The sequence below is a fragment of the Prenolepis imparis genome, unplaced genomic scaffold (genome assembly GCF_030444845.1).
Source record: "Prenolepis imparis isolate NDT839.2.m4 unplaced genomic scaffold, iyPreImpa1.0 SCAF_13, whole genome shotgun sequence".
Classification (NCBI taxonomy): Eukaryota; Metazoa; Arthropoda; class Insecta; order Hymenoptera; family Formicidae; genus Prenolepis; species Prenolepis imparis.
Window position 1 is genome coordinate 10,421,109 of NW_028141171.1, and position 26,259 is coordinate 10,447,367.

General features: G+C 39.6%; 2 protein-coding genes across 2 annotated transcripts in view; one reads left to right on the forward strand and one right to left on the reverse strand.

The window, feature by feature from the left end:
• LOC145944664 (uncharacterized) overlaps window positions 1-22,693 on the forward strand; it is a 51,645-nt gene extending 28,952 nt beyond the window's left edge. The window contains exons 5-8 of the mRNA XM_083053187.1: window positions 15,050-17,761; window positions 19,406-19,576; window positions 20,285-20,359; window positions 20,456-22,693. Of these exons, the coding sequence (XP_082909313.1) occupies window positions 15,050-17,761; window positions 19,406-19,576; window positions 20,285-20,359; window positions 20,456-20,500 (3,003 nt within the window). The 3' untranslated portion in view covers window positions 20,501-22,693. The remainder of the gene's footprint in view (window positions 1-15,049; window positions 17,762-19,405; window positions 19,577-20,284; window positions 20,360-20,455) is intronic.
• On the reverse strand, window positions 20,428-23,906 carry LOC145944657 (COMM domain-containing protein 8). The gene is made up of 4 exons (XM_083053183.1): window positions 23,577-23,906; window positions 23,344-23,505; window positions 23,033-23,185; window positions 20,428-22,959 (listed from the first exon to the last, which is right to left on the reverse strand). Exons 1-4 carry the CDS (start codon window positions 23,661-23,663, stop codon window positions 22,804-22,806), a joined length of 558 nt encoding a protein of 185 aa, XP_082909309.1. The 5' UTR covers window positions 23,664-23,906; the 3' UTR covers window positions 20,428-22,803.
• Between the last annotated feature and the right edge of the window lie 2,353 nt (window positions 23,907-26,259).

The following is a 26,259-nucleotide window of genomic DNA, read 5'->3' on the forward strand; positions in this document are numbered from 1 at the left end:
AAAACTCTCTCGCTTGTCCGTCTTCCCGTGTTTTCCAGTTTTCCTTTTATTCATCCTTTTTATGTCGGTTTCTTGACATTCTTTAATGATGCCAATGCATCAATGACAACGTTGATGAAAATGAATATTCCTTATATACGCATATACTAGGATGTCATGTAAAACGCGCAAAAAAGGATATTACGAAAATCGGTGAAGCAGAGATGCTTTACATATGTATCGTATATAAAGTTTCATTATTTTATATATTTTAGTAGTATATTAAATTTTTATGCACGGTGCGTATCATATTGCGAAACAGTGTAAGTAATTTTAATCGGGTCTCAGTTGACATACATCAGAATTTTTTCTATGGTACTTTATCATAGTCAATTTCTGATAAAAATGCAACGAATAGGAACTTTGCTAGTACAGTGATAACAAATGATTGACAGGTAATCATTGATTTAAAAGATTAATTATGATTCGCATGTGTCATTTGATTTAAAAAAATTAAATTGATCTGACAGCTCTCTTGTTCCTTAACTTTTCAAGTCGAGAGTCAAGAGCAAGTTACAAAACTATAGTATCCAATTTATACGAAATTAATTTTTATTAAACTATATTACAAACCCTAATTTTTTTTAAATTACATCTCGTTTGAAAAGCGAGAACAACTCGGCTCTCACTTTGCGCAACATTGTTTTGTAGCCTGTCGTTGCCATCGTTGCGAGACCCCGTGGCGCCCGTACGCTCGTTTTCGCGCGTGCATTGGGGTAAAAGGGGGTTGGCTCCAGGGGGAGCAAATCCGCCGAGCGATCGCGTGCGAATCGCGATTTGAAATCCGCGGTGGCGAATTTCCGCACCCAGTTTATGACGCCCACTCGTCCCTTCAGATTTGGGGCGTCGTCGTCGTCGCCGCCACCGCCGCCGCCGCCGCCGCCGTCGTCGTCTAGTATCGAGCGTCCCGATGCCGGGACGCTCGGAGCTGTTGCCATGCCGACCGACGGGGCTACCGGGGCTTTTCACGTTCGCGGGCCGTGTCGGCGCGAGGTTCGATCTGCTCTCGTGTATGAACAAGATACCGTTGTACCGCTTTTGTGTGCGTGTTGACATATTAATCGAACCGCGAGAGAGAGAGAGAGAACTTTTTAGGGATTTTTTCGTACTTTGAAAGAGATCGTGACGTCCTATGCATTTGTTCTGAATATTAAAAAACTCTTTCTTCCCTGTGATATTGTATAGCTTGATTAAATTTTTTTTTTTTCGCGTGAGAGAACCGGATATATAAGACGTCGCTATTCTACATTTTCGCGACCACATTTCCCTCAAGCGTCGTATAAACATCGTACGCGATCGGCTTTAAGAATGACAAGCTAGAGCTAAGCCGGTGTTACAACTAGGTTGCGTTTTACGAGCGTGGTTACGAGAGGTATACTTTTGCAACACACGGGACCCCGTGAATGATATCATACGAGATTCCGCTTTTTATTCGCAAACGCGGAAGTGCAGCGTCGGGTAATGGGAGAACGGCCTTTACAAGGCTTTTATGTATGTTTGCGATTCAGCTCTATCATAACGCGTTAATAAAGGTCCCGATGCCCTTTTTTACGTCAACGAAATAAAATTGTGCAGTTATATTTCGCACGCGGTACATATTTCTCGCAATCTGCAGTGTGCAGATAATTATCGATTTAACGTACGTCGCGAACCAATTATGCATTTCGCGAGTATCGCAGTCGCGGTTAATAGGCTTAGTCGTGATCAGAGAATTACGGTTCGACACCTGCTCATACGCAAACAAGATATTACACACGTAGTTCGAAAGCGATCTCTCGCACGCAATGAATGTCATAATGACAGTAATAACACCGATAACCACAATTTAGAAGATACGCCGTTAATTACTGTTAATTAATTTTCTTCCACCGTAGAGATCGGGCAGAATCGAATTGTACTCTCGCGCGTGTATGAAACACATAAATTCCCATTGCAGTCGCAGTTTTCCGCGGTGTGTTCGGGCCTCCGTGACAAAGGAAAAAAAAGCGCTCGAACCCGGATCGAACGTTTGGTCTCATTAAAAGTTCGTCTGTTAATTGCGATCGGATATACGCTATCTTATGGCGTCGTGTGTGTGATTTCCCAGGTGGAATTCTCTCTCTTTCTCTCGTCTCTTGAAAGCCTCTCTGACGCGCGTTTATAAAAGCCGCGGGACGTTGCACGTAGCGTGCGGTTGGAGACACTCGATAACGAGTTTTCCATTCGAGTTATTTTTCTTCTCTTATTCGCGGCGCGAACACGACGAGCGAACACTCTCGGACACGCCACGTCGATGAAGGTCGAAACTGCGAAGGTCGACACTCTCGGAAACTCGCGTTTGCTTGAGTGATTCCCTCTCATCCTCTCTCTCGAAACTGCCAAGTACCAGCAACTTCGAAACGCGATCCTGTCGTACTGGTCCCGCGAGATTTCAGTCGGAAACTCTGGTGGTTTTTGTGTCACTGCTCTCCCTCCCTCTCTGTCTCTCTTGTCTTTCATTTTTTCATTTTTTCTTATTTTTATATGACGAAGTCTCCCTTTTACGTTTTTATGAAGTTACAAATTATGGATATTATTTTTGGAAAGGGAAGGTGATGATGATGGTCCGCTTTCCAATTCCGCTGTGTCTTTATTAATTTTTCGTCCGTTCGTTATCCTCTCCATGTTAAATCGGAATGCGAGTTGGAAAATTGGCGAACTTCACTGAAGAGTAATTAACTGCCACGGGGAAAACTTTGGTTGTTTCCCCTTTAACTTTCTCCCACGACCGAGATTACGTTTCGAGATTGCGGACAGAAGTTTACGAAATCCCCAGCTACTTTTTATCTCTCTCTTTTACGCGAGAGTCGATTCTCGCGAGATAAAAATCGCAAATGTTCACGTGCTCGTAAATGAGCGTGTTTCTTTTTCAAGAGAAGACAAACGAGCGTGGCTCTTTCGCAGGAATTTATTAAAACCCGGGAAATACCTGTCGTAATTTTCACGAGGAGATGGAGATTTCGAATTTCGTTGGAAACTTTCCACATTGCTTTATTATTTATTCTTTACGACGGCGGCTTCTTGGCAACCGTTTAATCAAGTATCGTCGAAAGAGCAGTTTGACGTTTCGTCATTTTCTCCCTTTGAGAGAAAACCGTATCACTGACCCCACGTTTGGAGATTACAAACGAAGCTTTTTACCGTTAGTTGTCGCAATCTTCTCCGTTTCTTTGCCCGTTTTTCCTCGTTTCAGAAGACCCAAGAAAACTCGGCGAATTGCGAATTTATGTCGGTAGATCACGACGGTCACATCTTCCGCTCCAGTTTGCGCTTTATATCCGTCCTCTTCGCCCGCATCTCTGTCTCCCTTTCTTCGTTTTCTTCAAACCGCCGCTGTCGCTTTTTCGTTGCAGTTTCTATACCCGAATCGATGAACCCATTTCTGCTCTTGGGAGTGAATCCTCCTCCCGAGATTGCCGGTCGTTACGCCGAGTTTCACATCGCCGGAATATCGGTCGAACGAGATTTTCAGATTTTCCGCGACCGCAAATCCAAACCCTTTCCTCGATAGAATCCTTACGCGATAGCGAAACAAATGCTGACCTACGATACGATGTTTCTGCATCAGTGTACATACACTTCAGTGAGTTCTTCCTCTTTGTCATTTATAATAAAATGGAATATTCTCTATTTATGTTATATGTGGAAATGTGCATGCTGGTCGAGGATAAGAAGTATAGAGTACAATTTGAGGAATATCGTTTTTCTTCGAGGTTTCGGGAGGGCAGTATAACTATGAAAAAGGATGGATCATGAATGGATGGTTTACTATTTATCGAGATACACGTAGCTTTCAGTAGATATAAGTCGTTGAGGGAACGTGCTCGGGCGATGCAGTAGTGATTCTCAATTATGCAAGGTAGCCAGTCTCGACAGCACGTAGCTGAGATTTCGCACGTGCTGCAATGACCGTATTATCCGTGATTCTCCCAAGTCCTTCTCTTAAAACGCGCACTTTCATTCCGGAAACTGATAGGAACCTCGTCATTGCTTGATTATTTTATTATGCTTCCTTCAACATAAGGAATATTCGATGAAAGTTATATTAAGTTTGATCATACATATTTCATGCACGTGAAGAGATAAATAATTAAGAAAAATGTGGAAATATTTAAAAGAAAGAATCATGATTGCCACAATCATAATTTATAAGAAAAATATTTGACATCTTCATTAAAATTTCTTTGAGAAAGGGATAAAACTTGTGATCGATTTTAATATATGTTGATATTTCCTTCTATCCGCGTTTAATCCTCAACCTTCTCGATTCCCATATGGTTCCGCATGGTAGAATTTCACAGAATGACTCGCTATCTATCTATCTTGTCGCGCACACCCTTCTTGTTGCGTTTCGCGACCCTCTCGAACTGGTGAAGAGGGCGGATAAAGGGGTGAATATATGAGAATGCATATGGCCTGCTCTATCCGTATCATTGACGTCGAACGACATCGTCGTTGCAATTGCACGTTGTATCGCGAAAATATTTTTGGATGAGAAACACTTAACATCATACATATACAGATATATAATCGAGAATTTAATATTTCAACGCACAGTCGGGTTCTACTATCGAGATCTTTCGTGTCGAAACAACTATGTATTCGGCCAATTCAGGAATTTTTCTTTCTTATTGCATCGATCGAGAGGATAGAGGATGGAGGGAAGAAAAGAATAGCTGTTGAGCTCCGAAAAGCGGATTATGTAGCGAATCGAACGAGTAGCACTACTGACATATTCGGTTGGACCGCCGAGCATGATCGATATAAAACGCGGCGGAGCGAGGTGGGCGAGCAAGCTGAATTAACGAGTGAAAATTGGAAGGAGATTTATGTGTTTTGCATTCCCCTCGGGTCGCGTTGCAGGAAACAATTCACCTCGCTGTTATATTTCGGAAATATGCTCTTTCCGTTCCGAGGTAACTGTTCGCGCGTATATGCATTCTTGAAATAAATTCAACGAAATATTTCAGCGCGAAATGTAGCAACATACTTGCATAATGTCATGTACGAAATGAAGTATAAAGATTTTTATATAGCAAATTTTCAATTTTTAAATTTTAAATGGAACCTTACATGTGCTTCTCAAAAATATCATTTGTAACAATCTATTTCAGAAAATTTTAAAGAATTCACATAAGTAATACAATGTAGCGTTTTCTTTTTTTGGAAAGCAAGCCCGAGCGAAAACTAGCTCTTCTGGCTTGTTAACACGTACGTCTTTCTTCGTTAACGTTAATTATTAGGTCGCTCATAATAAGGAATCGTCGCTCATAGTAACGACTCCATCTGTCTAACTAAATGCCTGCTTGGTATCTCCGTTGGTAAGGCTTCCTTTTCGTCTCGTCTAAGAATAATTCTCTGGGACTCGCAGCCGATGCTGCCGCCGACGATTCTGCGTGGAAGCTGCGCCGGAAGAGCTTCCATTTGTCATTATACTATAATAGAAAAAAATTCTAAAAATAATCCTAATTTTTCAGCCCAAAAATACCGTAATAATTTTGGATTTGATTTTATCAATCAGTCTATCTTTATATGTCTGACCCGAATTTCCGACGTTCAATATTCAGTATTCTAATATATAATAAATCGGGGTGAGCCATTGAAATAAATTTTCTGCGATGTGTGGCCATATACTTTGTTGGAAGAAATACGCACGATTTCACTTTGTTTTCGACTTTGTGAATTTCACTTATCAGTATCGCGGTTATTCTAGTTATTTTAGCCGTGTGATTTGATAAGAACCGCGTTGAAATGCAACGGCGAGAGATAAATGATGCGCGCTTGTGTTTCCGCGAGAATCGCTAAATTATGTCCGCTAACTGGGAAAATCTTTACGACATCCGCGATTATTTTCGGCTTTCCGTTGCGTGCTCCCCTTCTCGTTCTCGGGTTTAATATTATTTGGCAAAAGCGGAACAATAAAGTCCGCGATAAACTCGGTTGGACGCTGTCCAACTATTTCTACGACTGCAACCTTATCGCGATTCGCTTTCCCATAAATCGCGAAAAGCGTGCGTCGATTGCAATTTCATCGAAATGGAAAGAAACGAAGCGCTTGTTATTCTTAAGACGCCGTTGCTTTTTGTATGAAAATCAGGTGCAAAAACATTTGTCAGTCACATGCGTCATTTATCGTGCAACGTCGGTTTTATTACAGTGCGATAAATTACGTCATTTGTTGCAAGCGCATTCTTTTCTCGTTGTGTGATAATTTATTTTCCCTTCATGAGAGAGAAATATAATAAATATAATCTGTAATCTAAATGAGAGACAAAAGCTCGAAAAATTTTATTACGAATACTTTTTCAGAGATTTGCATATAAAAATTTTGAGGGAATAATAAAATAAATTCCTACATTTTGTTGACAAGAATAAATACAAGGATAAATTTGGCATTAACAACAAAAAAGCGTACTTCCGCCATCGTTCCGTGCGCTTCTGCCATTTAGCACTCCTCGTTTCCTTGTCTTCTCATACGTCTAAGAATAGAAACACACGGCGGTTTTGCGGCGCAAATTTTTGTGCGTAGCAATGTATTGGTTAGCAGCTGTGCGTTTCTAGGATAAATCGGACGTTTCTTCTCTATCTCTCTCACCCTTTTTCATTCTCTACGATGATTGGCGACTATTTCGCCTCTCTTGCTGTACTTTGTTCTTGTATTGACGCTACGTACAGTCTCGAGAAATCTTTCTCTTCCTAGTTTCCTCACCATGTAGGTGGTGCACGCCTTAGCCTTCCTTTCTCTTCATCCGAGTCTTCCATTCCCTAGTTCGTCGTCTCGCTTGGAAGCTTTGTGACTGCCCGTTATACAAAGACGAGGCTCAGCTTTCCTCGTTCTCCTTTGCTAATGTCTCTTCAGGGAGTCTGACTCCTCCGACATATATGTAGATACTAATGTATAATCGTGTATATTCTCAAAACAGTTTAAAGACATGTTCAAATCGCATATTTGTCTGAGGTAAGATTTATGTTATTATTCTGAACATTATTTTGCAACACGTATAACAAAAAAAATGTATATATTTAATATTTTAAAATATCTTCATTATTTTTTATTATACATATAAATTTTAGATAATTAAATAACGAAGCTCTGCAGTCTTTTTTAAAATTGTGAAAAATTGAATGTGTTTTAATATTTGATAAAGTTTCATGATTTTATCTAATAAATATTTATCTCATACTCGATATAAAGTACAATTATTACAATAATAATTTAACATCGAGATTAATTCGTCTTTTTCTTATTAAAATATTTAATCATTTCGGTGTACCTGACTTACAATTAGTGGCCTAGTTTACATCGAGCACTTGATACGCGTATTAAGTAGTGAATTTCGAAGCTGATCAGCCAATAACTGAACCAACTTACTAGTTATTTACTATTTGATACGCGTATCAAATGTTCGGTGTAAACTAGGCCAGTATCTTACTTTGGTTCTCTAGTTACTTGCCACAGTGGCTAGTGACTAACTCCTCTCGCGCAAGTTTCTCTCTTTCTCTCTCTAGTTTTCTACGTGTGACTCTTTCTTTCTCTTTTCTTACACCAAGACGTGGGACGATCCTCTATATAAACCCTCATGAAACCGTAGCCTGGCCCAAGTAGTTCGCCAACGGCGAACAGCTCGTGCGGATCTGTTTCTGTTCTTGTCATTTGTGTCTGTGCTCGCGTGTGATAGAGGTAGTGTCGCAATTATAATATTCTGATTCATGGACGATCGAGTTTCTTCCGGGGCGTTGAATTTCCTTGTTAATATTATATTGATTAATATTATATTTTGCAAATACATATGTTTCTGTAACTCAGCGTTCTTGCAACATGTTATTTATTATTAATATTTCAAAAAAATCATCAAATATTGTATGATTAAAAAATAATTATTAACGAGTGATGTATATAAATGTGTTATAAAGAAATGATTTTTATTTTATTTGTAGTACAATTTCATGCTGATGTAAATTGTGATTTTTTAAAAATGATTCCTATCGACCGACTCAGAACTATTTCTGCGTAGGGTCAATTATTCGCGATTGGTGATTCGATTCTATTAATAGAGAATGCTAAAGTCTCAGACTATACATAGAAGCAGTCTCCAGTCTTCTAAATATAGATCGAAATATTCGTGCGATATATTTGGTAAAGCAAATGCACGACAGAATATTATTCTAAATTATGTTACTCTCTGCATTTAATTGTGCAATATTAAAAGATATTTTCCATTTTCGTTTATTTTCAAGATTTTCGAAAACGAAATTTGGTTATTAGATGCTTATTACTTAATTCCACAACGCATTATTTAATGTGTATTTATTTATAACAAACTAATTTAAGTTTCATGTTTTATTTCAAGAATAGTTGCAAAAGTAATGTATTATTAAAAAAATTCACAAGATAAAAATATTGCGAGACTCTCGATCGTTCATTATAATTACTTCAATTGATAAAGGTTTCGTGGCTAAGTTACAAGTTTATGAGTGCAGGATTTAATCGAAGATTTGTCCCAAGATGGAATACGTTCTAAAAGCGGGGCGCAGTTTGGGCGGTGGCGTGTATAGGGCAGCGGGTGCCCTCGCACGCGGTACCCGAAGAATGTTAACTTACGTTCCGCTGTTGGGCGTTGCTGCAGCTCCGGTAGTTGCTAAGGATACAGAACCATTCACGGTACGGGATAATAAATTTTGCTAGTATGTTTATGAAAAAAAGAAATAATTTATCCGTCGATGATCTTTTGAAATGTCAATTTTTTTCGAAGAATTAATTTCGCTTAATTTAATATTTGATCGGGACGAGTGTACGTGTTTAAAGTGGACAAATATCTGTCACAGTAAACCGACACTCGTGCGTTCCCGCGAGATCGTCGATGCGAATCGTACGAAAATAGTTTGCATGAGGAACGCGACGTAGGAGAATGCTTTCGTGAACCGAAGCTCATCGACGAAAATGTCAGTGCCAAGATTCGCGCGGAAATAGTGATTCATTCGAGTCTAAAGATCATATTTGTTCCCTGTTTAAAACGCACATATAGTACTCTTTGTTATTTCTCGCGAGGTGAAATTGCATCAGCGAGAGTAATTTTACAATTTTATATATATTTTTCTTTTTATAAAATAATGACGATTGTAACAATTTATGATCTACGATCCTCTCTGTTCTTTCTGAAGCGAGAATTTTCGTTCAGTATTTTTGCCTGATCTCTCCCAACCCGATATCGTTTTGAGCTGCGCATTGGCAATTACCGGTGTCGGATTGGGATAACAGGTTCGATTTTCATTAAAGGCGAATTTCAGTGTTATGATAGCCCGCGGGGAAAAATGCAATTCATGCCCGACCGGCGCTCAAAGCGCGCGTTAAATCCCTGATTAGCTATGAATTTCCAACGAGATTTATCGAAATTTATTACGACCATGTTCATCGGGCAGAAAGAGCGGCTTGCTCGCTCATACCGCGGGCGAAGTACTGCGAGATTAAACTATTACGCCGAGTCGTTTTATCCGGATGAACGTTATCTGCAGAAGCGAATTATCCCAGGAACCCCTTTACCGTACACTACGAGAGACTAGGAAAAAAAAGACACAGTTGTAGAAAAATTCCTAATCGTCGAATAAAACACGAATCGACAACAGTTTTCGTTCGATAATCTCTCTCTCGTTGTATCTACACAGAGAGAATTTTCTCTTAGAATCGTGGGACAAAATGGTATAGAAAGAATTTTATGAGAATTTCTCTGATTAATATTTATCACAATAAAAATAATAATATTTATTACAATAAAATATAAAATATGTTTGATTAATTTTACTATACAGTTTAGTAAAATTAATCAAACATGTTTTATATTTTATTGCGATAGATATTAATCAGAGAAATTCTCAAATTCTTTCCACACCATATTGTCCCACAATTAGCATGATTTTCAAGGTAAATTCTAAGAGAAAATTCTTTCGGTGTATAAATTGCAGGGTGCACGAATATGAAGTCTTACGTAAGGCGAATCTTGTGAATTATGGAATGTGAATTATATTGGTGTGCCTCGTTCTTACTTGGAATGCTTCAATTACGATAGTACGAGGTGTAGGTCTATGCATGGCTAACGGATACGTCGAGAAGACCTCTTTCGCGAAGCGTGAAACACGCGAGACTCTCGTCGCGACCTAAAGAGCCGTTTACACGCCGGCTGCGAGCTGGCTTCTCGCGTCGGCTTTCGTGTCAGATTTCTATCTGCGTGGATTATTAACCGGCTCGTGAGAGTCGCGTGCCAAGAGTATCGCGAAAACGTGGAGGAACGTCGCAAGGAAATTAGCAATTTCGCTCCTCGTTTGAGTTGCTGATCGCGATTTATTATGTAAGCGCGTAATTAGGAGAGAAATTAATCGTGGAAGTCTATTGGAGTACAATTTAATCTGCGTATATATGATGTGCATTAAATTTATTAATTTTGCATGTAGGATATTCTTTTCTAAAAAGAAAAAAAGAAAGAAAGAAAAATAATCAATGCTGTCACTTTAATGTCCAATATTTTCGCGAAACCCCAATTTTATGCCAGTACGGTACTCGGTGGGAAGCGAGCGTAAGTGGATCGCTGAATCGATCATCGATTTATCTTGCAATCGCATCAATGGTGAAATTGTCGTGCACGCGGTGGAAATGGTACGACGAGCATTTCGAAACGTTTCATATCGATGCGCAGATACAGCCGAACAATGGACGGTTTCTCTCTCTTTCTCTATGACTATCGGCGTTTTTCGATGCATACATCGAATACATTCCCTCTTTTTCTCTCTCTTGCCAATCGCGTTTGCGTTGTTGGACTGTGCGGGTGATATTGCCGGCTAACATGCTCCGGTGAACCGGATAAATACCCATAATTTATATCCAGCGAAAGAATAGTTGGAGAAGTTAAAACAAACGATGTCGTGTTGCTCGCGTACCTATATCTCGCGCCGTCTTGCAAGCATTAATGTCGATATACACGGTGTGTATCGATAGTAAAAGGGACGACTACGGGTTGTGCGCGCATATATACGAGGCATGTCCGATGAACATGTCGTCGTTTGCCGGAACACCGCCGATACGTCAATGAGTCTCTCTCGCGAAACACCTGCGAATCATTAGCGTAGCCATTGTCTAAGTCACGCTCGTTAAATACGCGAGATTACTTCCGGTACGTCGATGGTGTACTGGCTATTATGTTTTCTATTTTCGTCCCGTAAAACCATCAGAGACCTCTCATGCCAGAGGCGCACTATTGCGAAGGAAAACAACAGATTAGAATTATGCTTAATAACGACAGTTTGTCATATTGTTGCGACTTGAAGAATTTATTTTTATGAAAATTTGATAACACTTTTTTACAGCGAAATTGTTGATCTGCAACATGTTTCGATGTTTCCAAAACTGGTTTACTCGTTTACTATTGCTAAAATGTAATCCGTACGTATACATATATTGGAGTGACGGGACGTGTGACAGTCGTTAACGCGATTGTTTCGACGAGTCACGTTGCTCTAGCTAATTTTTTCCCAAACAGGAAATTGATTTCGGTATATCGGCGAGTGCCAGCTGTCCTGGTTCGCGATGGCAGATAGGATAATTCGCACGGTTGGATGAACGTGACGCGATATTGCAACGTTACGTGTCGCTAAAGGAATTTTTTCAACTCTTTTTTTTTACGATTTTTTACGATGAAGAAAATTTTGTAAAAGGAAAAAAAAAATTCTGACGTATATTTCCATTTAGATTGATACTTGAATTTTAGGAATGAAAAACTTGAGGACTAGAGAGATTTTTCTCTAAAGTACATGATTAAACGAGTTTTCAAAGGTTGATTTTACAACGTTTACAGTTTACACAGATTTCACGACGTAGCGTTTTTTTCCTCTCGCGAGAATTTACCGAATTTTATCGAAATCGGAGGGTGAAGATTGCAAATATTTTGTTGTGAGGGATTGCATGTCAGATGAGGGTCGTCCGAGATAGGCTTTCGTGAGCGAGAGCTAATGCATTTCTAATGTTCCTCGCGAGGGTATAAAAGTTACGGGCATACTTCGTCAGGCTCTTGCTATGAGAGAAGCCTCTACCGTTCGTTTGCTCATTCACGACCGTTTTACAGGATTATCAAAAATTTAGCATCCGCCAGCGCGAATCTTAACTCACTTTCGTTCCCTGGAAAATGCGTTTACCTCGTAATGTTAATGGCGCAGCTATAAACGGTACACTTGCCGGTGAAATCGTTGCAAATTGATACATATTACTGCATCTTCTGACGACATTGAAAGATAAATAATTCGCGGCATGAATAACTTGATTTTCTTTGGCTAGCTTTCAAATAGCTAAAAACGTCGGAAACTGCGCTTTTCGCGTTTAAATATAGAGTCATAATAAACATCATTCGAAACCGACGTAAAGTATTATGCGTCGAGAGAGGCTTTCCTTGTTTGCTACTTTTGTGATGAATAGTACATTTACTATTCATAAGGTATCCTGAATGCGAAATGCGCTCTTTTTTCCTAGTAATTTCTCAAGTCGGAAAAATTTCGTAAAATCATTATAACAATGAGATATAATGCTGTTATTTAATAATTCATTTACTTTCAAAACATTCGTACAATGAAACTAGAAAAGTGATGGAAATAAAATGAATTTAATTATAAATTTAATTAGGGTTTTTTTGTTAGAAAAAAATTAGCCGCACGTTTTTGTGCTGCAGCGAAAGATTCTGCTGCATTTAATATGCAACTTCCTTTTGGCCCATCTTGTATATACAGTTGCCGTTAACCTACTCAGAATTGGTCCTCGGCCAACGGTAATTCGTATGTAGGGAAGCGGGCAATTTCTCGATCGATTTCGACGTAAGAGAACGCCGTGCAACCGGAAGTTCATTACCTTAATGTACTCGCCTTCGTTGCGGACAATGCTCTCTCTCTCTCTCGGTGCACGACCCTGGCCATTCGCCAGTTTTTGTCCTGCATTTTTACCTTTTGGTATTAGGCCAAAATTCTCGAGCCGTCCATTTACGGTCGCTTTCACCTCGGTCGCTTTGCAATTAAATATCGGCAGCGACTCGAGACGGAAGCGGAAGTGTCTCGGGTGGAAAGTTCCGAGCGAAATTTAGAAAATTTGGTCACTGATTTTTGGGACACCTGACATCGCTCTTATCGATGTTTTCGTAATCAAACATGAGGCACATTTCTTTGAAATTTCCACCAAGCTGACAATTGGCTATAGAGAATTATTACACACGTGACAACAAAATCTTTGTAATCCCCCCCCCCCCCCCAGTATATTCTTTTCAACAGAAAACGCGACGTCGTAAATACGGATTATGTTTGCGGAGAATTTTATTAGAAGCGATATCGAATAATCTCTTATATTGTATATTATACATCGGAAACATTGTCTTATATAAGAAAAGTTTTCTTTACAAATATAATACAATTGTGATTCTGGGTATAAAAGAAAAATCTAAAGGCTACAAATACCTTTAAGGGCCATTTCGTTGTGTTTTGTTGTAATTCTGTAAGCCGGGGAAGTTTATATATCCTTTAGGAAAATCTGCAGAGGTATGAGGGAGTTGCGAGAGAAGCGACATTCAGCGGTCGATATGGAACGCGGGACAATAAAGCTCACGACGCGTTTCTCACGTCCGGTTTCTGTTTCCCTCTCGGGTTTCAAGAATTGATTTTGTCTCGTAGCTCTCTTAGCCGCTTATATTGCTCGAGTCGAAAGTGCGTAGTGTTAACGAGAGTATTTTTCAACACATTCTAGGCGCGGAGACCAATGACTGTTAAATGAAATCTACGTTGCACAAAGTTAGTTAAATAAATCAGTAGTTTTTATATATTCATGCATTGTATCTAACTTTTTAAGTTAGGAAATAATTTGTTTGAATTTACTGTATAAGGAACATTGCAAGCAATAATTAAATAATGATTCTTGAACGCATAATAATGCGTTGGCATGTGCCACCGTTGGAACGTGCCCGCAGTTTTATTTTGCCGTGCACTTTTTCATCTCTATCTGCATATTACGTTACCGTGCTGATAACGAAATTATGCGAACAAACGATATGGCACTTGTGTCGCTGCGTCATATACCCCGAGTTCTTCTCTTCTTTCATCAGCGTGCCTAATGTCGTTATTTACGCGGTAATCGCTGCACAATTGCTCTTTACGCGACCATAAATTCGCTGGGCGAATAAATCTCTCGTGTTATTTCACGCGTTGACACTGTCAACAGACGGTCAGTCGCGTTTTGAAAAAAACGAAATAAATAAAAAAAGCTCATTGACACAGTGACACGATTGCCACGGTCCCTAAAGGGTGAGAACGTTGCTAACTCTTGGATGCCCCGTCGTGCGTCTCCCTCTTTGTACCCTTCATGTATACCAAGGGTACGAACGCCTCTTTACACATTGCTCTCTCGCTTTCTCTTTCGTTTTGCGTCGACGTATCATTAAGCTGTTCACCCTCGTTTTCATTCGAATTGCTCGGAGAAGCCTCACCCTTGTGCTTCGTATGCACGTTATAATCGTCGGCGGCCCCTCATGGCGAACAAAAAAATAATATCGCGCTCGACTGAGCCAACATTTTTCTCCATCGTGTTGCATCCACGTGGCGTAGAGACGACCCACCCTTCTCATTTTACGCAGGGCCGATCGAGCGCCAAAATGGTTAAATAATTGATATTTTTCTACGCGAAGTAATAAAAGTCTCTACAATTTCTTCGTATTTTAATTAATGAATTCCAGTTACGATTAAATCATATCTATTCAAAAATTACGATTAGATGCGCTTTATTTTTCTATCCCAATGTCAATATAATGTTATGAAATAGCAGACGATATATACATTTTCATATAAATGTATATATTAAAATTAAAAATAATTATCTATATTTTTTAAGATAGAATTTTAATTTTTATGGACAAGAGTTATAGATTTTTATTTGCGTAAAATGTCTAAATAATAATGATGTCTTCTGGTATTGTCTTAGGGCGGCGAAGAGGCAGAGAACGCGACGGCCGCCACGAGCAGTCCGGAGGAGAAATCAGCGGCTAGCAGTCCATCGATCGACGAGCAGGTAGCCGCGCCGGTAGCAGCGGCCGAACCCAAGGAAGAGTCCGCTACGGCATCGCCAGCAGCAGCCGCTAGCCCGGTCGAGGAAAAGAAAGAGGAACCCACTCCCTCCGCCCCCACTCCTGTCCCGTCCGTCGAGGATAAGAAAGAGGAGACGGTCGAAAAAGTCGAGGCCGAGAAAAAAGTAGTCGAGGTCAGTCAGTCAGCCGGCGGTCAGTCCGTAACGGACCCGGTACAAGTCCCAGTCTACCGTGTCCAGCCAGTCGCGACACCGTCTATCATTGAGAGGAAAACCAGTGAGGACCTTCCCTCCTTACCCCCGTCCAGTCCACCACCGACCCCCATAGACCCGTCGCCCTTGCAGCAGGCACGGCAGGCCGCAGCGAGTGCTACGGCTCTGGCCGAGGCACTCAAGCTACCTGCCGTGGCTGCTGACGAGGAGGAATCGACGCCGACATCATCGCTCGACGCGTCCTGCGACGATGTCCCCCAAGAAATCCGCGAATCCGCTGTCCTCGCTATCGCGTCTCCGACATCATTCGGTCCCTCCGCCGACTTGCCCCCGACGGAAGCCACCTTTGTCCTCGCGGAAGTAGATTGCTCGCCGGTGGTAGAGGCCAAGATCGAGATCGAGACGTCTCAAGATGTTACGAAGAAGATGCTGGAGATGATGTTAGATGCTACTAGTTGTGACAGTAAGGAAGTCGAAATTGAGTCAAAGGTAAAGAGCATATCGGAGAGCTCTATCACAAAGAAGGTATCCAAAGGCCAGGGAAGTGAAGCAAACAAGGTAAAGGAAACGTCGCCGTTAATAGTGGAAGGTCCCTCCGCCGACTTGCCCCCGACGGAAGCGACTTTTGTCCTCGCGGAAGTAGATTGCTCGCCGGTGGTAGAGGCCAAGATCGAGATCGAGACGTCTCAAGATGTTACGAAGAAGATACTGGAGATGTTAGCTACTGCGCAGAAAGATGTGGTAGAGAGCAAAGCAGAATGTCCCTTTATTCCTAAAGAGGTAGATTCGTCTATCGATAGCAGCGTGAGAAAAAGCGATTTTCTGGATCAATGTTCGCTAAATATCAATAACGAGAAACTGTCAGAGGTTACGGCTAAAGTTATGAATGAACCTTTACCGGTCGTAGAGTGTCAAATAAAGAGTGAAATAAATAGCTGCGAAGGTGATATGAAGATAAATGTACTGCCTAACACTGAACGTAACGAAAAAGCTGAGATTGGAACATTACCGTCGACTGAGATCGAAATAAAAGACATCTGTCCGACAGTAAAGCAACATTTATCGTCCGAAAACTTTGAGATTGTAAAATTGATGTGTTCTCCAAGTAAAGTCACACAACACGTAGAATCAATTGAGAAATTATCGGACCTTCCTTTAATTGACAAAAGTGTAGCTGTTGAGTCGGAAATATCGGAAGTCATTTCTACATCCTCCGCGAAAATCGAAGTTTCATTGAAAGAGGAATTGAAGCAATCTTCGTCAGATGTGGAAATTGAAGGATATGGGAGCGGACGATCGATCGAATATGAACATGACTATGCGAAATACGCGTCGGAGGAAGAAAGAATTGCATCGATAACTTCATCGACGGAACTTTTCATAAATTCCGAAGAAGGTCCGCTGTCAGTTTCGGAAGATATTCTAGTGGAAGCTAAGTTGGCGATGATCATTCCAGAAGATGACAGCGTGGAGGAACTTTCCGACACCACCGAGTCCATCAAGGTGATTCCTGATACTGACGAGGAAAAAATCGAGAACGAACCAGAATCGGACACCGCATTACCAACGGAAGAGATAGTGATCTCCGAAGAAGACATGTTTGTTCCGGAAGAAGTCACAGAACCATTAAACGAAACCATTAGCGTTCTTGACAATATTGTTAAAAACAAAATGAAACTGATCGAAGACACACTACCATCTCTACCTGAAGATTTACAAGTCTCATCCAGCTCGCAAATAGGCGGACTTGAAGACTTCACAAGTTTAACCTCTTCGTTTGTATCCGACTCTTTACAGGATCCGGCACTGAAACTTCATTCCTCGCAAATAGCATTTTCGGACAATCCGGCAATTTCCGCTTCAAAAAGGCACTCCAGCAAATCTCAGACACAAGTTCTTTCACCTGAGCCGGAAAGCCTCTCGTTGGAAGATCTTCCCCCAGCGCCCGAAGACACAGGGATGCAGAGCTTAGAATCTTTCGATTATCCTTTACCACCGGAAGAGCTCTCTTGTCCATTATCATTGATTGTCCCTTCGAACATAGACGAGCTACCAGTTCTCGACGAGCACGCGGCAAACCTGAGAGACCCGACAGTGATGTTCCTCACACCACCTATAAGTCCCAACTTACAATCCAATGTCAATATCGCATCCGGCATCGCGACAGAAACCTCCACGAGAGATCGCTCGCAAATTCCCTCGTACGACGACAGCAGTAATCGCGAGCAACCCGCGCCACTGAACGAATCAATGATTTTGTACGATCAATCGGATATTGAATTGAAGCAGAGACTGGCGGCCGAGTGTCTAGCGACGACTGAAAGCCAGGAAGGAGTCCTATTGTCGTGTGAATTGTCGAACACCGTCCCATCAACTGCCTCCAAGGAGCATCACCAGGTGACTAACATGCAACACAATCTCCTGGCATGAAAGTGGCTGGCCAAAATTCTTTGGCGGGCTTCTCGTTCCACATATATCTTCGTCGTACGATCCGCACCATTACTGTTTCTGTGGTCTTATCGCCTATCGAAAGAAACATCGGATGTTCTCCGATTCTCTCTCCCGAAATCCCTTCGATACCCAGAATCCGATCATTATTGATATATACTTTGAATCCCCAAAATTCTTTCATATACCCAGCAAACTGTCAACGTCAAACAATCTCGCCTTTCCGCCCCGTTCTCTCGACGAAGGGTAACATCGAATGAGACTGATAGTGATATCCGGGAGGCCTTGCACGAATCTCGAGTCTCGAGAACAAAATTACATTTTGGCACTCGCGTGGGTGTGCACGACCGAGAGCTGGTCGATCCTCGGAGAGTCCGCAAAATACGTTTTCTGTCCCGATGCGTTTCCCCGTTGTATTCCAATGCCTGAGGGTCTCGTCTCGTGTGCATCCTTCGTTCTGTCGAACGTGATTAACAAGCCTTACTATGCTGCTCGATGCCCTGCGACGCTTCCGCCCAGTTCTCCCCCACTCCCTTTCCCCCATTTATTACCACAATTACCAATTATTACCTGTGTTGTTTGCCTCTTGGTTTTCTTGAAAATATTAACATTTTTATACGATTAATTAAAATTAATGCGCTGTAGTAGAGTAATTTTGCGGCGCGATGAATAGCGGATCAATTACGCTGTCGCGCTAATTAATTAATGTCATTTCTGTAGAAGATTGTTATTATTCTTTTTTTTTCATATCGAACGCTCTTATACTAATATAGGCGCTCAAATGATTAGAGGTACCTCTAGTGTGAATCTCATTGATAGACGTAAAAGCAGTTGGACTAATGACACGCGCGTGGTAGCTGACGTTTTAGATTTTAATAGACATGCTCATTAGAAGATCTCGATACTTACTGTCGTGCTGTTCTCGTAATTGCATCTGTTGTGTCGTAAGCATCTTGTACTTGCGCATGCCGAGTTTTCTTATATCTAAGGGATTCGTCAGCGGGATTTTCAATTCTTTACGCTGCCCGAAGCATGACGAAACGATTCTGCCGAGACATTTCGTCGTTATGCGGTGCGTTTCAAGCGAGGAGGTAATTGCCCCATTGCGATTGTTCGGTCATACTGTCCAGTAATGCAGACCAAAGTCAGAGATAAATTCTAATGCACATTTTTATAGTTACTTAAAACTTGTGCAATTTTTTTATTATCTATATTAACAAATTATTTATATAAAGGAGATTCTATTTATTAATTTTACTTTATATCACACAAATTAATTATATATAAGAAATGCTACTTTAAGCTTTATTTCTAAGTAATCTCAGAATAGTTTTTATCTTCTGCTGAAGCCATCTCGCATCTCGTGATGATTCGTTCGTGATGATGCACTTACGTGATTCACGAGAAGAAAGAAAGTCTCATTCGAGATTCTTGAATGAGAACTGTTCGGCAGAATCGACCTTACGTTTTTCATCCTCGTTTACAGCATGCTGGGGTTTGGATTAAAAAAGAAAAAAAGACAGATAGAGATAGAAAGAAATATGTAGGAAAAGCCTTACTTGGAGTAACGAACAGAATTATAATATTTTACAGAAGGCTCCGGAGATCGAGGCGCCGGTAGAAAACAACATCGCCCACGACACCAGCACGACGGAAAGCGCCGACGAGGCTCCTAAAGTCGCACCACCAGCAATCCCGACCGAGGCACCCGCCTCTCCGCCAACAGCACCGGCTATCACCGAGGACGTCGCCTCGGTCACCAAGGTAATATATACATATTCCTAGTCTAGCCACAGTCTGAAGATTATAATCACGTATGCTACGTCCACGCTATTATTAGCTTGGAGTAGTGAGTCATTGTCGATGATTCGCGGATAATATCGATCGATCGTTTCGAGTACATGTGCGTGGAGAGATTGTCTTTTAGTTCTTTATTGTATGTTTTGTCGTGTAGATAATTGTAGGGAATTTATTTATGCATATTTTTACGAAATACTTTAATAGAAAAATTAACTATATGAGGGAAACTGCGAGAACATTATTTCTAAATTATGAATCATATTTTGTATAAGAAAAAAAAAGGAAATAGAGGGAACATTTTGAAATTTTTTTCTTGAAAAAAATTCATACATCAATTCGTCAAAAATTTTAATTATTATTGACAATTTTCATAATAATGAGAACGTAATAATGTATCTTGACGGAATCTGTATGATTACTAGATGAAGACCTCTCAGCCAAACAATGGCATACTTGATAATTGATGTGATTTTTGTATTTTTATGATGATCGCCAAAAGATCATTTACGCTCGACGAGCTTAAATGATGCTGAAGGTCATTATCGAGTATATTGACCGATGAAGATTAACGAGCGAGGGGCCATCTGATCATTAATACCGCGACTGCACCTTTTTAATAGTGACTAAGCAATCATTAACGCCATTAATGTTTTATTTTCTTTCTTTCCAAAGGCCATCGAGGAGATCGACATAAGCGATAAAGCAGTCGCGGCGGCAGTGAACGAAGCTATCGAGTGCAACACGAATGTAAGTAGTTTTTTTTTTATAAGATATATTTATCACATCAATCTGTACTCAAATAGAGAAACCATTAATTTCTTTTTTTTTTTTTTTCTTTTTCAGGAAATCATCGCTGATGCGCACCACCAAAACAACAAAAACGAATAAGCGCCAATTAATCGAATTGTATTTTGGAAAGAAAAAAAGTTCTTTTCTCTCGTTAAAACCAAAAAAGTATATTATATAGATATGTATATTTGGACCATTCCTACAACCAAACAGAAAATAACGTTCTTTCGTTACGAGCAACAAAAGGGGAAAAAACGGAACGATGACGACGACGAGCGCGATTTCATGAGAGCATATAGACTCTATGGTAGGCCTATTAATTATTAAACGATGTTTGACGGCAGGGCAAGTACGGGAGAATATGCGCGAAGGAATGAATCAACAATCGTATTATTTAAAAATGGGCTTTGCGAGGTCACATAGATATATATATATATATATTATATATATCGCGCGAATGTTCGGTTACGGGGGAGGCAGACATAGGTTGTTCACCCACGGTCCCTTTCACAGATTAAACGATTACTCGTTTCATTCTTTTGTGGCGCGCGGGAGCAAAGTTGCGCCCGTGTCCTTTGGACACCGTGTGCAATCGTTGCAACGATTGGCCCTGTTGTGTAGAAATTTTTAAAGTTTCATTAATTGTTACTAAAGTCTAATGCTCGAACATCGTGCGACGGACAAGCGATAGGAGCGATTAAGATTGTCGAGATGATAGGGCGAGAATCGTTCGTCGCGCATTCCAGGGGAAATACTCATTGGATAACGGCCTCCCGTAATTACATAACTATTATACTCTGATGAAAGAGAGCGAGAGAGTGTGAACGCGGAAGAGAGAAAGAGAGAATGAGAGAGAAAAAAAGTCGAAATATAGAGAAAGAAATCCAAGGGGGCTGTGCGTGATATAGCGATTGTGTGAAAGGGAATAAAAAGCGCGCGAAACAAGAGAGAAAGGAGATGCATCTTTGCTGCGCATCTTTAAAAGATACAGAGAGGACAGAAGAAGGCTAAAAAATATGTGAGAGAAACATTAGAAAAAGCGGAAGAAGATTATTGAGCGACACGCGATAAAGTTTGTGCGACAAAAAATCGCATTCGCGTCGACGACTTTGTTAAGAGCACCCGATACATTGTTTCGCTCGTATTTCCTTCGCGTTCCTTGATTTTCCTTTTTTCGTTTACATCTACGTACAATCGAAACGAGTTTTTAAGTTGTAACGAGGAACTTTATGCACATCTTTAATATGATTTTGATAGGCGCGATACCCTAAGGCGCTTGCGAGCATACGAGGAGACACACGAACACAAAGAGGACATTTATACCGCGTATACGTATATACGTACCATGGAACATACGAGATAAAGTATATACAGTAAGTCGAAATGAGAGATGTAAGTGATATATTAATCTAGACTATAGAGAATGCGTTTGTGTAAATTCGGCGTCTGTTCGAACATGCTAACTTCTCCATAGAGAAAGACGGGGGAAATAAGAGAGAGAAAACACGAAAAAGCCTATCGTAATTTTTATGATAATCATTAAAAAATATCGCCTAATTACAATTTACATACGAAACATGCACAATTTACCACCCAGAACGGTACCTTTTTCAAGTTTTCATACGCTGTTTCTACGTTTCTACGTTTATACTGATCTCTCTGAAGATAAAAAAAGTAATTATTGTCTACGAAAAGCTTTTTTTATTAAGACTGTAGTGTAGATCGTAAAGTTATGAACGAGAAGCGCATTATACACGTGTGACATACTCCGATATTCGGTAATATCGCCGAGTGTAGAGAAAGGGTGGGGACCGAGCGTTCACTCGTGTCCGTGATCGGCATTAATTTCTAAGCGGTTACATACATATTAACGTGTAAGGACGGGAAGGAAGTAAGATTAAAAGTTGTATAGTAAAAACAGTACATTCATTAAGTATATCTGTCCGCAATGATCTTTACAACGAAAAAATTCTCAATCTTCTTGGAGCGGCGACGAGACCGAACTTTTTATCGATTGAAAAATTCTTCGCGAGCGACCCGAGACTAATATCTGTGCACCCACATCATTCTCTAGTGATCGTCTCATCACTCTGAGGCGCCGTCGAGGCAAACCTCGCTCGTTTATTTATTTTGCACCGGAGACTACAAAATTGTGAATGAGACCTTTTAGATCGAAGCCGCCTCAGATGCGAAAGTACAGTCTCCCAGTATCTTCGATCAGCAGTTATAATAGTAACTAAACTATTCTACATTTATCTATAATACCTATAATAAACTGTGAAACAAAGTGTATCAGTGGCGAGTATTTATTCACAGTACCTGCATCCCATACGATTATTACAACATTAATACATAGGAGTTTATAAATCATTTTGTTTATAAAAAAAAATACGCAAAATATGTCACACTATCGCTTCTAAGGTGTTTATCACTGTATCTAGTTCATCCTTGTTCAGCTCTAAATTTATGATATATCGAGATTCTGTATCTTCGACTATTAGATCTAGCTGAAGAAGTGATTCCCGTAAAGAAGCCATTTTGCTCGAACCCATTATTAACTATAACAACAATATGCGATGAAGCAAATAAAGCCAAAAATAAATACAAGTCAAAAAATGATTGTTGATATACCTTTAATCTCCAATCTGAATCGATTACAGTTGGTAGCTTCCTTTTGTAATGTTTCCTTAATAAAGCATTTGTTAACTGTTCCCTACGCACTTTCAAGCAAGTAAGAATATTTTGTTGTACTTGCTCGGGTAATTCATGATACTCTTGCGGCATCTGAAACAATCATTTTTTCAATAAAATTTATTTCACAAAGAGATACAAGGGAGTTTAAATAGCTTCAAAGCTTATATCAAGAAGATACAATTTGACAAGATTTGATTCTATTAATATTAATATTCATATAAATGCAATTTGTCTTAACAATTTCATACCTTTTCCTCTATCATATAAAGGGAGGCAGGATTCCGTAACAATGATGATATTAGCTTATAAATGCCTTCGTATTCTGCTTTGTTCCAATCCATACTATTAATGAATTTATGATACGATGGTCCTGGACGTCCACAGATTTCGTCGGCGCATGCATGTAACAGCTTAAATGTAAACAAAATTATGTAATATCATTGATTAGACGAAGGCAAGAATGTTGTTTTGTTTTACTCACTTCTTTCAAGATATTGCTCTTGTCTTCACTAAAGAGGTTTATGTACAACGATTGAGCGCTCTCCATTATTGCTATTTTCTTCAACATACACTTTATTTATTAACAATATTTTATCACTGAATGTCAATGTAAAAATAAGTTAGATTTTCCGGATATAAAACCCATGTTGTAAGGCTTCATAATTACATATTGTTCGCGTTATTTGTTAATCAATGTAAAATCTTCTTCCAATAGAGTCTTAGATATTAAAGATACATTTAAATAGTAATTAAAAAAGCAGCGATTTCAACTGATTAACAATCACGATAACCGAGGTTAGGAAAACGAGTACAATCGCGTTTGACAGTTCGCAAGCAGCTTGTGTTTATCGATCGAGGATAAGGAAATTTGACATGTAGTTCGTATTATGCTCGGCAGATGGCGACATCAGTATCGCTAATCCGTTAATTTTGATTGTACTTGCGCCGCCATTTGCAATTTATCATTGCTCGTGAATGTAAGCGCGCGGGATCATGTTTCAGGACGCGAGTGTCCTTTTGTTTAGATTTTCGTATGGAAATGCGAATATTTGCATACATCCGATAGTGCATCTCAGAGAGGAAGATACTCCTATTCGATTAGACTCGGGGATGATGGTATTCATAAGGATCATCGATCGATTCGCGATTCATCAATCTGAAGCCGGGGTGAGTGAGAAGCGCCGACAATGATATCTCTTCGTCTCGTCTCATTGAAACTGCAATAATGCATTTATATGCAATTTTCTTGTTTCAGATGCTGCTAAATAATGTGATTCGTGCTGTAACCTGCTGCAGTCATGATGTATGTCGTCTACATGTTGTCTTCCAGCCGGTGAGTCGAGTATATCTCTCTTCGTCTATATTCTTCCCGTCTTCGTTTATCTAACCGCTCATATTTTACACAGAATTACATAGGACTTGCATATGTATTTGGAGTCTGTGTATCGTTATCAGATCTCTGGCAGATTTATGATAAATTTAGTTAAGTGAATTTGTTCAGTCTCTCTCGTTAGATAAGCGAAGGTGTAGTAATGTACAACAAATATATTTCCTTCGTAAACGTGAACGAACGAGATCAATTAATGTGTGGAAAGAGAGAGAATGATAAAATATCTTGCGACAGTTGATATTTTGATATGAATATTTTGATGCTCATCAGTTACATACATGCAAATTAATATTTATGTGTAATATGTAAAAAAAAAAAATTGACGTATATTTGTTGTTCTTCCACGATTTACATAGTTTCGAATAAAAAATGATTCGCGATTTTCCAACAACTTCATCGACAAAAATGACACTCGTATCGAGCGTGTGTTTTATGCGCTGTGTTCGTTAATACAAGGAGAAAGATTGATATTTAAAAAAGATTTTAGATAGCAGTAATGTCGTATAAGAATAAATTAAAAGATAAATTTAAAAATCAAGAATATAAGAAAAATTAAATATTAGAAAAAAAAATAGAATATATATTTTTTAAAATTAAATTGGAAGAGGGAAAATAAGAGATACGAAAAACTGCATTTAATCGATATATTTTTTTTATATATTCTCAGATTATTATAATCACGTAATAAAGAAGCGGCGGTATTAACATTATAATGGCTATTTTTTCTCGCAAACAATCGCATAGTCCAAGCACGCATTTACGATTCAATGCACACAATCGACCTATTTTAATTCTTTGTGATTTTGCTGTTTTATTAATAACATAGAAAATACAAAGTTACAAATACACGCGGCTACATCGCACGCAGCGATCGTAAGAGTCTTCCTCGTGTTACATCACCTTGCGCGGAAGCGCAAGAGAAGAGCGCACGACTCTTCTCTCTCTATGATTTTACATCCACTATTTAAATATTAAATTAACGAACATGGCGTTATACATTAATGCTCGATTAAATACAATAAAGATATTCTATTATGTATAACATACAAAATGTGTGGATACATTAATGATCTGTTTCAATTCTGCGTGAACGTCCATGTCTGTAATATATATTCGGACTTTGGTATTTTTACTCTTTGTGTAATTATTTCCGTAAATACATTTCGGGCAGAACCTGATGTAAAGTCACGTTTGAATGAAACAAATGAGAATGATTTTTTTAACAATTTTCGCGAGAGAGATGTAACGAAGTAAATCTTCTCACGCAGAACGGAAACAGGATCTCAGACTAGGCTCGCGTCCGAGGTCTTCTCAGCGTAAACTATGATACTACGAGACATCGCTTATCGCATAAAATTACCATTGACGTAAAAGACACGTATCGCATCTTCCTAGATCTATATAATTTTAGCGATGCGATTTCTCGAGTCCTTTCCGCCGACGAGATTTTTGCCCCGAAAAAAAGGCAGTTCTCCTCTTAATCATGTTTCTTCCGAAAGATATTACTAGAAGCACTTTATCATCACTGATAATTTTGCAGTATAATCATTAATTTATACATTACGCCGTATTATTCTAAAAATCGCTTCAGAGTTGTATAGAATGTTATTTTCCTATCTCTCAATGACATATATGCGCACAAAAACTTGGATATTTATTTATTAATTTTTATTCTCATCGCGCACATCGGTGAGCCGCCGCGATATCGTTAATTAAAATTATTTTTAATTAACTCTCGTAAACGTCTTTTTAACGAAATCTATCTCCGTGACGA

Bases quoted from the DNA above. Each gene is read 5' to 3' on its own strand.
- LOC145944657 (XM_083053183.1), bottom strand. From the start codon at position 23,663: ATGTTGAAGAAAATAGCAATAATGGAGAGCGCTCAATCGTTGTACATA. The intron at 23,506-23,576 runs GTGAGTAAAACA...TTTACATTTAAG, and splicing joins AGAGCAATATCTTGAAAGAA to CTGTTACATGCATGCGCCGA. The intron at 22,960-23,032 runs GTATATCAACAA...TTGTTGTTATAG, and splicing joins ATTCAGATTGGAGATTAAAG to TTAATAATGGGTTCGAGCAA.